At 35.9% G+C, this 11,919-nt stretch overlaps 1 protein-coding gene across 1 annotated transcript in view; it reads left to right on the forward strand.

Moving 5' to 3' along the window:
• Positions 1 to 11,919, forward strand: part of LOC107595241 (genetic suppressor element 1-like) — an 82,314-nt gene that overhangs the window by 52,648 nt on the left and 17,747 nt on the right. The window contains exons 4-7 of the mRNA XM_016285593.1: positions 588 to 751; positions 838 to 1,038; positions 4,563 to 4,730; positions 7,632 to 7,936. Coding sequence (XP_016141079.1) covers positions 588 to 751; positions 838 to 1,038; positions 4,563 to 4,730; positions 7,632 to 7,936 — 838 coding nt within the window. The remainder of the gene's footprint in view (positions 1 to 587; positions 752 to 837; positions 1,039 to 4,562; positions 4,731 to 7,631; positions 7,937 to 11,919) is intronic.

Genomic DNA, 11,919 nt, shown 5'->3' on the forward strand with positions numbered 1-11,919 from the left:
TGTTTATATATATATATATATATATATATATATATATATATATATATATATATATATATATATATATTTGAATTAAAAGTTTTTGCTTTTTCTGGGTCTTAAAATCATAATGAAGAAACAAACATGTAATTTTTTAAAAGAAATCTTTAAGTAATTTAGCATAATGTTTTATTCTTTTTTTTATTATTTCTCATTTAAACTCACATGTATTCAAGCTGTAATGAAACTGTTACGTACCACATATACACATTAGGAACTTGGAAATGCACATGCATTTTAGAAAAGACTCGAGAAGATGTTTTTCTTTATTTTGGACGTTCCAAACACTGACTGTGTGAACGCAGCCATAGATCCATTTACATTAATTCTCACTTCAATATATAAGGTGCTATGCATTGGTGACAACCAATACATAGCACCTTATATATTAAATCATTATGGCTACAGCATATGTAATGTCTGTTCAAAATGTCTGTTTTCTGAAAATTGAATTCACTGACTGGATTTTTAAAAAACTAAAAATTATATAGGTCAATAACCTGCAAAATAATGATGCCCTAACATAAATGTTTTTTTCTTTTTTTGAGGCTGATGCAGGATTAAGAGGGTCCGGCCATGAGCGTTTGGCCCCAGATCGGCCTTTACCAGGCCAGGAGAAGCCCTCCTTCTCTCTCCCTCCATACCTGGGTTCAGCCCATCCTTTCAGCATGACCCCGAGTGCACTGATGCAGGACCCGCGTCTGCAGACTCAGTCAGTACAGAGGCCGTCGCTCACATACTCACACCTGCACATCCTACAGCGCTCTGTCACTCATCCGGTGTTCCTCTCTCTCTCAGCTTGTCCCGGCAGGTTCCTCATATGCTGCTAGCAGGGGCTCAGGATGAGTATGTTCGCGATGGCTTTCGTCCGTATGCCTCCGCTGAAGAGCTGCACATGCCTTTAGGGTTCCCTCTAGGGCTCAGCCCAGGAACTGCAGCCGACGCTCTGGCGTACTTTCACTCAGGATATTTGCCTCACCCCTCGCTCGCTTCATACAGGTGTGTGCTGTAGTTTGAATATTAAATAAAATTTCCTATATTAGACATGAAAAACAATTAAAATCTTAAAGTATACTTCAGTTTTGATGCAAATGCTTAGCCTATGCGTGCAGCCGAATATTAGTCTGTTTGATAGCATGTACAAACGCAAGCAATCGTCACATGCGCGCTAGAAATATTCATTCTTGTCCAGTATTTGCGCTATTTCTCTCTAGAAGTTATGAGCTGTAAATATGTTTTCATTCTCTTTTAAACTAGAGTTGAAAGTTTTTGTTAACCGTCTCAGTTTTTTTTTTTTTTACTGTGAAACAACGACACGGACAGTGGCGCCACCTTGTGGACAAACACATTTAGTCATTTCAGTAGGAATCTACGCAATCCAGCAAAAAATTTCCCCATGCAGATTTCGCATCGGATTCATTTGGTCATGCATATTTGCCATGTTGTCCTGCAGAAAGCTGCTTGGTTTGATAGTGATTTCTGATAATAGAACGAAATGTCGCCAAATTTTGTCTGAAGTGTACTTTGATTTTGACGCAAATACTTTTGATGCAAAATAGTGTTTGCAACAGCCTAACGCACAGACTTTCATAGTATAATCCAACACAGGCACTCCACATGTGCAATAGAAAGATTCAGAATTTGCGTTATTTCTGTCCAGAAGTTATAAGCGATAAATATATTTTCGTACTCTTTTAAACTAAAGTTGCGTGTATCTCTTAACCATCTCAAAGGCGTTGATTATTGTTGTGTCTCCATTAGTTTAATGTTCCGTTTCCGTCTCTGTCAACCCTCGCTCGCTTCATACAGGTGTGTGCTGTAGTTTGAATATTAAATAAAATTTCCTATATTAGACATGAAAAACAATTAAAATCTTAAAGTATACTTCAGTTTTGATGCAAATGCTTAGCCTATGCGTGCAGCCGAATATTAGTCTGTTTGATAGCATGTACAAACGCAAGCAATCGTCACATGCGCGCTAGAAATATTCATTCTTGTCCAGTATTTGCGCTATTTCTCTCTAGAAGTTATGAGCTGTAAATATGTTTTCATTCTCTTTTAAACTAGAGTTGAAAGTTTTTGTTAACCGTCTCAGTTTTTTTTTTTTTTACTGGGAAACAACGACACGGACAGTGGCGCCACCTTGTGGACAAACACATTTAGTCATTTCAGTAGGAATCTACGCAATCCAGCAAAAAATTTCCCCATGCAGATTTCGCATCGGATTCATTTGGTCATGCATATTTGCCATGTTGTCCTGCAGAAAGCTGCTTGGTTTGATAGCGATTTCTGATAATAGAACGAAATGTCGCCAAATTTTGTCTGAAGTGCACTTTGATTTTGACGCAAATACTTTTGATGCAAAATAGTGTTTGCAACAGCCTAACGCACAGACTTTCATAGTATAATCCAACATAGGCACTCCACATGTGCACTAGAAAGATTCATCCTTGTCTAGAATTTGCGTTATTTCTGTCCAGAAGTTATAAGCGATAAATATATTTTCGTACTCTTTTAAACTAAAGTTGCGTGTATCTCTTAACCATCTCAAAGGCGTTGATTATTGTTGTGTCTCCATTAGTTTAATGTTCCGTTTCCGTCTCTGTCAACTGTGAAACAACAACCAACATACAGTGGCGCCACCTTGTGGACAAACTAAGTAGTGTAAAACAATAATGGTGCATTTGTAAGATGAGCGTACAAAGTAAGCGTGGTTAGAAAAATCTGGTTGTGCATGTACAGGACGCAAGCTCTATGCTGCTGATGAAATGTGCTTAACGCACACTGTACACTTAACCTGAAGTATACATTGTTTTTGCACGTAGGGTAAGTAGTATTGGTTGGGTCAGGGGCCTTATTGGACTAAATGTCACTTTTTTGGAGTCTTATTTTGTTCTTCTTGCTAAACCTGTGAGAAAATGCACAGGTTGCAGGAAAAATGCAGTGGCATTCAATGTTGCTTTTACAATTTTCAGAGACAAAATCTAGTAATTTCAGTAGGAATTTTGCATTGGGTTTATTTGGTCATGCCAGGTTGTATTCAACCGAATAAATGTTTACCCAATGAAATGCACCTCACAGACATACAGTTTTTGCCTGTTAACAGCATAACATGGTACTAACAGCGCTAAGGTCATGTGTTCGCTGAACTCATTCTCAGGGTAAAAAATGTGTGAAAAATGCTTTGGATAAGTATCTGCCAAATGCATACATGTAAATGTTTATCTCAATAACTATTTTTGTACGTGTCCTCTGATCTGGACGTAGTTTATATTACACCACAGTTATCACATTGCTGATAGTTGCTGATAGATGATTCAAATGTTTGGTTGTGAGCCCAGATATTTGATCTTAGTGTTACACCACCGAAGATGGTTACTTGCTTTATAGGGACTTTTTTTGGTGATGCTCTTCTCTCAGCGTGTATTATAGTTGAACCACCAGATTATAAAGAATGGCATGAAATATTTTAAATTGTATTAATATATTTGTGTGACTCTGAACCGTCAGATCAGCTCAGCTGTTCTGTGTGTGAATGTTTGGCATGCTGTCTCGTCTCCTGCACATGATTTAATGGCTTTAATGAGGGAAGTGAACCTCAGGCTTGGACACACACACACACAACACACACACACACACACACACACACACACACACACACACACACACACACACATGAACAGATGTACTGCTGTCTGAGACACAAGATCTTGAGATAAAATGCACACACACACACACACATATCCAAACAGATGTATGTATGTATGACAAGTATGTTCTTTTTGTATGCTAGATTTGTTAGTCTTTTACCAAAAAACACTCCAAAACTGAGTATTTCCCTATGGCAAAGTGACGTTTGATCTTGATGGTTATATTATAATAGACATTTATTAAATATATATTATTATGTAAACAAAAATAAAAATACAAAGAAGTTCTTAATATATATAGATAGATAAATATCTGACAGAACAGGACATTTCCTGCGCTTTTTAAAAGAAAGAAAAAATGTGCGGACAAAGACGAACAAATTATAGATCATTCAGATCAAATACTGAAACGAAGCTGCAAAAACCACGAGAGCATCATGACTGCCTACATTTACATATCAACATCTATTCAGTGTTCAGAGTTCAGCCAATCAGAGCAAAGGCAACGTTTTAAAGGTACAGTAGCAAAAAAAAAAAAAAAACTTTCATTTTTATGTTTAGTGAAAGCGTGGAAAATAGACTGGATTTGTTTGTGTTTGTCCGCACAGTCTTTCATTTGAAAAGCGCAGGAAATGTCCTGTTCTGTCAGATATATGGACAGTCTCTCGGTTTGATCCTCTTTCGTCATCTCTCTCTCTCTGTCCGTATGAATAACACCCTCAGCGTGTGTCTTTGTGGTGAGACCGCACCGACAGAAATAGGCAGTGCTGTTCATGTCGCAGGGCCAGAAAGCAGAGGTTAATGAACGAGCCGGTTATTTATAGAGGCACTAATTAGCTGCTCTCTCTGTCTCTGCTTCCTGTGGTTGATCAGGATGGAGGATTATTACAGTCTGTCCGCTCTCCGCTCGCATTACTACCCGCTTCCAGAGGGGGGAACCCTGCAGGCCCTCCACCCGTCTGCTGTGCACCTGCCCATGCCGGGCGTCTTTTACCCTCCTGACATCGCACACCAGTCGCTGTCAGCGCTGCACTCTGAGAGGTACATGAACACACACGCACACACACACACACACACACGCACGCACGCACACTACACATGTACAAGATGGAATGAATAATTATAATGGCTGCAACTTGCGCATTTAATCCATTATTCATCGTTTTTTTCAGATGAAAAAAAATTTGTGGAGAAACCATTTCACTTAGAAAATTACAGAGAATTACAAAGTAAATTACAAAGGATTACAGAAAAACAGCATGTAACACTGAATTAAACCAGAGGGGGGAACCCTGCAGGCCCTCCACCCGTCTGCTGTGCACCTGCCCATGCCGGGCGTCTTTTACCCTCCTGACATCGCACACCAGTCGCTGTCAGCGCTGCACTCTGAGAGGTACATGAACACACACGCACACACACACACACACACACACACGCACGCACGCACGCACGCACACTACACATGTACAAGATGGAATGAATAATTATAATGGCTGCAACTTGCGCATTTAATCCATTATTCATCGTTTTTTTCAGATGAAAAAAAATTAGTGGAGAAACCATTTCACTTAGAAAATTACAGAGAATTACAAAGTAAATTACAAAGGATTACAGAGAAACAGCATGTAACACTGAATTAAACATGAAATGCTGAAGTATTAACTGAAATGGTATTTCCTTGTAAAACATACTCTAATGATCTGCATTGTTTTGTAGATAATTTAGTTTAATTTTATAACATGTATTTTAATCATTTAAATGTATAACATTTTATGCAGTGTACTTATATTTTATAATATTTGATAACATTTAGCCATTAAATTAAAACATTTATATTATTATATTAATATTAATTAATTTAATATATAAATTTATTTATTACTTTGTTGAATATTAAATATATTTTATTATTTTATTTTGATTAATCTATATATTATTATGTAGCTTACTTAAATTTAATTAATTAAATAAATCTCACTAAACTTAAGAATTAAATCAGCTGTTTTTGATGCTTTACCTTTTTATAATATATAATAAATATAATTATTCTATACTTACATCGAATTTAGATTTTTATAATTTATATTTATACCAGTATTTATTTATTTTTTTTAATTATGTGAATAAGTTTAAGAATATTATAATGATGTCTCATTATTATTAAATTATATAAATGTTGCATGCAATTATTAAATACAGTAAAAACCTGTTAAATGGTTAACGGTAAATTCCCCTACTATATACGGTGAAAAACTGTATATGACATTATATGTATTGGACATTAATTTTACGGTAGTGTACCGTTTTTGGAAGTGAAAAATACTGTATAATTTACAGTGAATAACCGTAAATTGACATTCCCAGAATTCCCTGCGTTACATTTCAAATTTGATGTTTTTTTATTGAAATAACTATGTTTCTTCTTAGTTTTTTCTTATCAGTTTTGTATATTAGGGTTGTGTGTTACACCTAATGTTGTTAAATGAATGTTTATTGCATTATTTCAGTTTCATGTGTGTTACCATGATGCTGTTTAGCGTTTGTGTGAATGACACTGAGCACCTTCTCTACATGTTATTATTTAAAAGCTGCTTGTGATGGGCTTTGGTTCATCGTGTGACTTTCTCATCACCACCTGCATTTGGTGGTTATCAGTATATTACAAAGTTACAAAACAGATTTCAGTACTTCAATAGATTGGTATATTAACATTATATCAGTTAATTAAATTACGGTATTTAACTGTAAATGTAAGTTAAAACCGTAAAACCTAAAACGTTGCTACCTTTTTTTTTACGGTATAATTCCGGCAACCACAGTGTAAAAATTTTTTACTGTAAATTTTACGGATTTTTTTTTACAGTGTATGCATGTAATGGATGTTCAAGATAGAATTAATGATTATACTGGTTGCAAGACGAAGAATAGTATTAAAATCCCTTACAATTTCTACTGTTGTACAGTGCTTTCTCCAACTGATTACTGACTCCAGACTTTTAGTTGATAATTTTATTATCTATTTATTATCAATTTACTTTATGTATTTTTTATTCAATTTAATTTAAATGTAACTTTTTAAAGTGATATTTATATTTAATGTAATATTTAATGGCATTTAAAAATTACATTTTATATATTAATATATTAATTTAGTTGTATTCTTTAAAAAAATATATTAATGAAATATTTTATGTAATATACAGTAATTATTAATAGCAATACCATCTTAGGCTAATTTACCAGTTTGGTTTTTGTTTTTTCAGCAGAGTTAAAATGTTAAAAGAGTTAAAAGAGATCATATAGAAATTTCAGCATTTAGAAACTGATCGCAATGTCTTTTGTAATATTTCGTTTTGTAATAATTAATTTCTCTTTTTATCTATTATCAGTTGTTGCATCTATATTGAATATTACTATTAACCTGCTCTTTCTTATATTCATCTATATTCAAAACTTTGACCATGTTTTTACCAAAACCTTCACCACAATTTGTTTACTGCCAAGCAAGAGCTCATACTTTTATTCAATAAATACAAATCTAGTTATATATGCTGCATTATATATGCAAATTACACTAACTTTACTGTCTGCTCTCCAATTGGCTGTTGCCATGTCACAGCGATGCTCATTTGCATAACGTTAAACTCTACTTAGTGATTCTTTAACTGACGCCCCCGAGTGATAATTATATGTGTAAATATGATCATTCCGGCATCATCATATGATATTGTCCTATATATCACACACACACGCACACACACGCACGTCACCTTGACGCACACAAACACGCTCTCGCCGTCTTCCTCGTCCTCTGTACCAAACATCATCAACACTGTCCTGTATTCCTGCAGCCTCTCGCTGAGTCTATTCTTCTTGTTCCTGTTGAGAGTGTTGCATCTCACACCATTTGTTTGCTTGTGTGTGTGTTTCGACCCTCCACAGGCTGCAGATGGAAGAGGAGCTTCGCCAGCAGGAGAGGGAACGAGAGCGAGAGAAGGAGAGAACGCGTGAAATCCAACGAGAGCGGCAGTGGGAACAGGAGGTGCAGAGAGAGAAGGAAAGAGAGCTGGAGATTAAAAAAGAGCGAGGCAGAGACATCCAGGCGGTCAAGGCCGTGGAGAAACGCCACCTGAGTCACGAGCCGCCAGCCAGCCAACACTCGATCTCACAGTCTCATCCGTACACACACCGGCAGCCCGTGAAGGAACGAGGCACGCTGGAGGAAAGACTCGCTGCTAACAGACCCGGTATGATAGATCCAAAAACAAACAACAAAACAAACAATATTAACATTTCCCTTCTGTAAAACACAACAGAAGATACTTTGAAGAATGTTCCAGCTGTTACATTGAAAGCCAATGGGGTCCAACATTTTCAAGCTCCAAAAAGCACATAAAAGTAGTTCCTCTGAATCCATTTGTATGAGGAACAGACTAAAGTTTAAGCCATGCACATTCAAATTTAGCATGTGACAAGATGTGCAAGTCAGTGACATTTAATTTGTGATGAATAAAGAAGATATTATGGGTTTGGAATTATGCAAAATTGAGTAAATGATTCATTTTTGGGTGAACTATTCCTTACATTTTGCCATCAGGACTTTAATACCTCTATCCTCATATGAGCATGGAAATGATGATTGCATAATTGAGATGAAAAAAAAAATGTCAAAGTCTATATATGTAAAATAATATAATGATATTTTGGCTATTATTATAGTAAAATTAATATTCAAATCATAGTATAATAGAAAACATACACTATACTGTTTAAAAGTTTGGAATAATTACGTTTTTTATATTATATATATAAAAGTCTCTTTTGCTTACCAAAGCTGCATTTATTTGATAAAACAATACTAAAAACAGTAATACTGTGAAATATTATTGTATTTTAAATAACAGTTTTCTGTGGTAATATACTTTAAAATGTAATTTATTCTTGTGATATTAAAGCTGAATTTTCCGCATTCTTACACCAGTTTGTGTCACATGATCCTTCAGAAATCATTCTGATGTTCTGATTTGCAGCTCAAGAAACATTTCTGATTATTATCAAATTGAAAACAGATGTGCTGCCTAATATTTTTGTGGAAACTGTGATTTAGCATTCATTTGAAATAGAAAACTTTTTTAACGTTATAAATGCCTTTACTGTCACTTTTGAATAATTTAATGTTTTCATAAAAGTATTATTTAAAAAAAGCAATCGTACTTATCTCGAATAGTAGTGTATGGGCCTACTGCATTTATTTAAATCCATTTAATATAATGGTGCAATACATCTGTTTTAAGACATCATTCACACTATTTACTTGTGAACATAAGGTACTTATTGCACATTTCATGCAGCTGGGTTCATGAATATTCAACATTTAAATTATGATTGATATTCACTCTGAGCTGCAATCCTGTGTTTAATTTCTTTGAAAACTCGTATTACCTGCAGCTTCAGTAACTGATTGCATTGCTCATGGGTAATCAGTAATTAATATAGTCTGATGAATCATCTATAACGCTATTTTCCCACATCTGGATGGGTCTATGTTTGGAGAAACCCAAAGGATGCCATCAACCCATCATGTCTGCTGCCGGCTGTTAAAGTCTTGTTAAAGTCATTAGGTTTGTTGGTTGCGTTCTCATACACCTCTCAAACAGAGAACTTCTCTTCTCGTCTGCTTTAAATTTGCTCAGTATGTCAGCACACAGTTTAGAACCATAATGAAAAACTTAAATAGAAATAGAAATGCCTTGGCAACTAACTGAAATAAATTGAAGCTGAACTACTAAAATGAATAAAGCAAACAAATAAAAAAATAAACAATATATAACAAACAATTATTACAAAAATTATTAAAGTTAAAGAGAAATATATATATATAAAAAAAACTAAAAACCTAAGGTAGTAAAAAAAAAAAAAAGCAAACAAAACTACTAAAACTTTTATTTTAAAATATATTTACTTTAAAAAAAAAAAAAAACGGATAAAAATGACAGTTTGAAATATTGCCTTGGAAAATTTAAGTTGAAAAACTGTAATAAAAAAACACACATTTAACAAAATTACTAAAGCTTCCTTTAGTAATAATGTTCCTTCATAATAATGTATCATGTAAGATGTTGCTATTTTGGTCCTTTAGTATATTTACTACATATAAATGAAATACTTACAGATGTTCCGCTTTGAGAAGCACATGCTCATTCATCTATGCATCTGTCATCTCTCAATACAGATAAACCCAAAGAAACGCCACTGCTCATGCCTCAGTCTGGTCCATACTCATCCTCAGGAGGTCCTTCATCCATCTCAACCTCAGGCCCTGGCCTCTCTTCAAGCGTCCAGTTTGGGAAGAGCCACAGACCCATGGTAACTCCCATGAGCAGGAGGACGACGACAGATGGCCCTCCAGACAGAGAACGCTGAAGGTGGAGAAAGCGGACAGACACAGCCAGGAGTTTCATCAGCAAGACAAGCAGCAGGATGTTGGTCGAACCGCAGAACCAGCAGAACAGAGACAGACTCACAGGTCAGTGTTAAAGGAAAACAAAATCACATGTTAGGGGTCTGTGATATCGCAATTGTTTTTTTTTTAACGATGTGGAAGCTGACATTGAGTATGTCACTCATTTTGCCTTGAGAGTGAAGATTTCACTGCGTTATGTAGATGTTATACAACAATTCAATAAACAAGAAGTTATTATTGTGAGTTACTTTTTACACATTTTAGACACATTATTGTCTGTTTTTGCTAAGAAATATAGTTCCAAACAAAGCCACAACAGAACTGTTGTACATATCCAAGCAAAAAACACAATGAATCAGCTGCTTGAATGAATCAGTTGAATAAATGACTCAATGACTCAATGATTGGTCGATAGTGTTTTATTATTCTAAATTAATGTAGTGATTAGTAAATGAATTTGACATAGAAGATGATGCATACATCTAAAAAGAGTAGAAAAATTGTAAATAAGCTAAATAAGATGTAACTAAGCTCATAAAGGTAAAAATGTCCCATGAAAATCAATTTAAGGTGGCAAAAAAATTGCCCTTGTAACATAAATGCAGCTTAAAAGTCAATTTAAGGAGGCAAAAAATTCCCTCATAGAGATAAAAATGCACCTTAAAAGTCAATTTAGGGTGGGAAAAATATTGCCCTTATAAAGGTAAAAATGGCCTTTAAAAGTCAGTTTATAACTTTATGGGGACAAATATGGCATCATAGTGGAAAAGTGCTGTGAACTGAATATTGCACAGAAAATGAAGACTGAAAAGCTTTGGGAGTCAGATCATCTGTCATGACAGGCTTAAACCAGCGCAAAAACACACTCAGCAAAATAACGTCTAATTATGTGACTGACGAAAATAGTGATATTTTTTTGATGATTTTTTTTCCCCAGTATGGCACACCCCATCTCTTTCCATTGTGTGTTATGATTGTGCCCTCTAGTGGTGCTCTGTAGAAATGTTTTCTGTGTTTCAGGTATGGCACACACCATCATGACAGGGGTGTCAGAGACATGCCTCAACCTCTAGGGGCGCCGCCGCCTCTCATCGCCCCCAAACCTCTTCCTCGGGACCAGCACCCCTCTTCTCCTGCTCCCAGCAGACTCTGGAACCCCGTCTCCCTCCTCAGCTCGCCCTCTGACCGCCCTCTGTCCCACATCCGTCCTTACTCAGGCCACAGCAGAGCAAAACCTCCTGAGGAGGACGTCAGACCCTCCACCATGCGGGTTAGCAGCCTCCTGGAGCCTGGCAAATACCTGGCGGAGCTGGAGAAATCCACCTGCAGCTTCCTGAACCAGCAGAGGGCCGCCTTCTCCCAATTGGGACAATCTGCAGACAACAGGCCACCCCAGGGACCGGCTCTAGACAGGACAGACCCCATGATGGTGTATGACCAGGCTCTCCAGCAGCACAGGAGACTCGTCAGCAAGCTTGACCTGGAGGAGAAGAAACGCAGGGAAGCCAGAGAGAAAGGTGTCTATCAATTTATCTATCCAACAGAGTTCTGAAGGTGGAGAAAATTTATTTATGTATTCATTTACCTACCTGCCTATCAGAGAGTCCTGAAGGTGAAGAAAACATAAATAAAGAAATAAATTTTATTTATGGAATAAATAAAAATTTATTTATTTATGCATTTATTTACCTACCTACCTATCTATCAGAGAGTTCAGAAGATGGAGAAAGCATACATATTATATATATATATATATATATATATATA

Source organism: Sinocyclocheilus grahami, unplaced genomic scaffold (assembly GCF_001515645.1).
Source record: "Sinocyclocheilus grahami isolate Dianchi unplaced genomic scaffold, SAMN03320097.WGS_v1.1 scaffold199.1, whole genome shotgun sequence".
Lineage (NCBI taxonomy): Eukaryota > Metazoa > Chordata > Actinopteri > Cypriniformes > Cyprinidae > Sinocyclocheilus > Sinocyclocheilus grahami.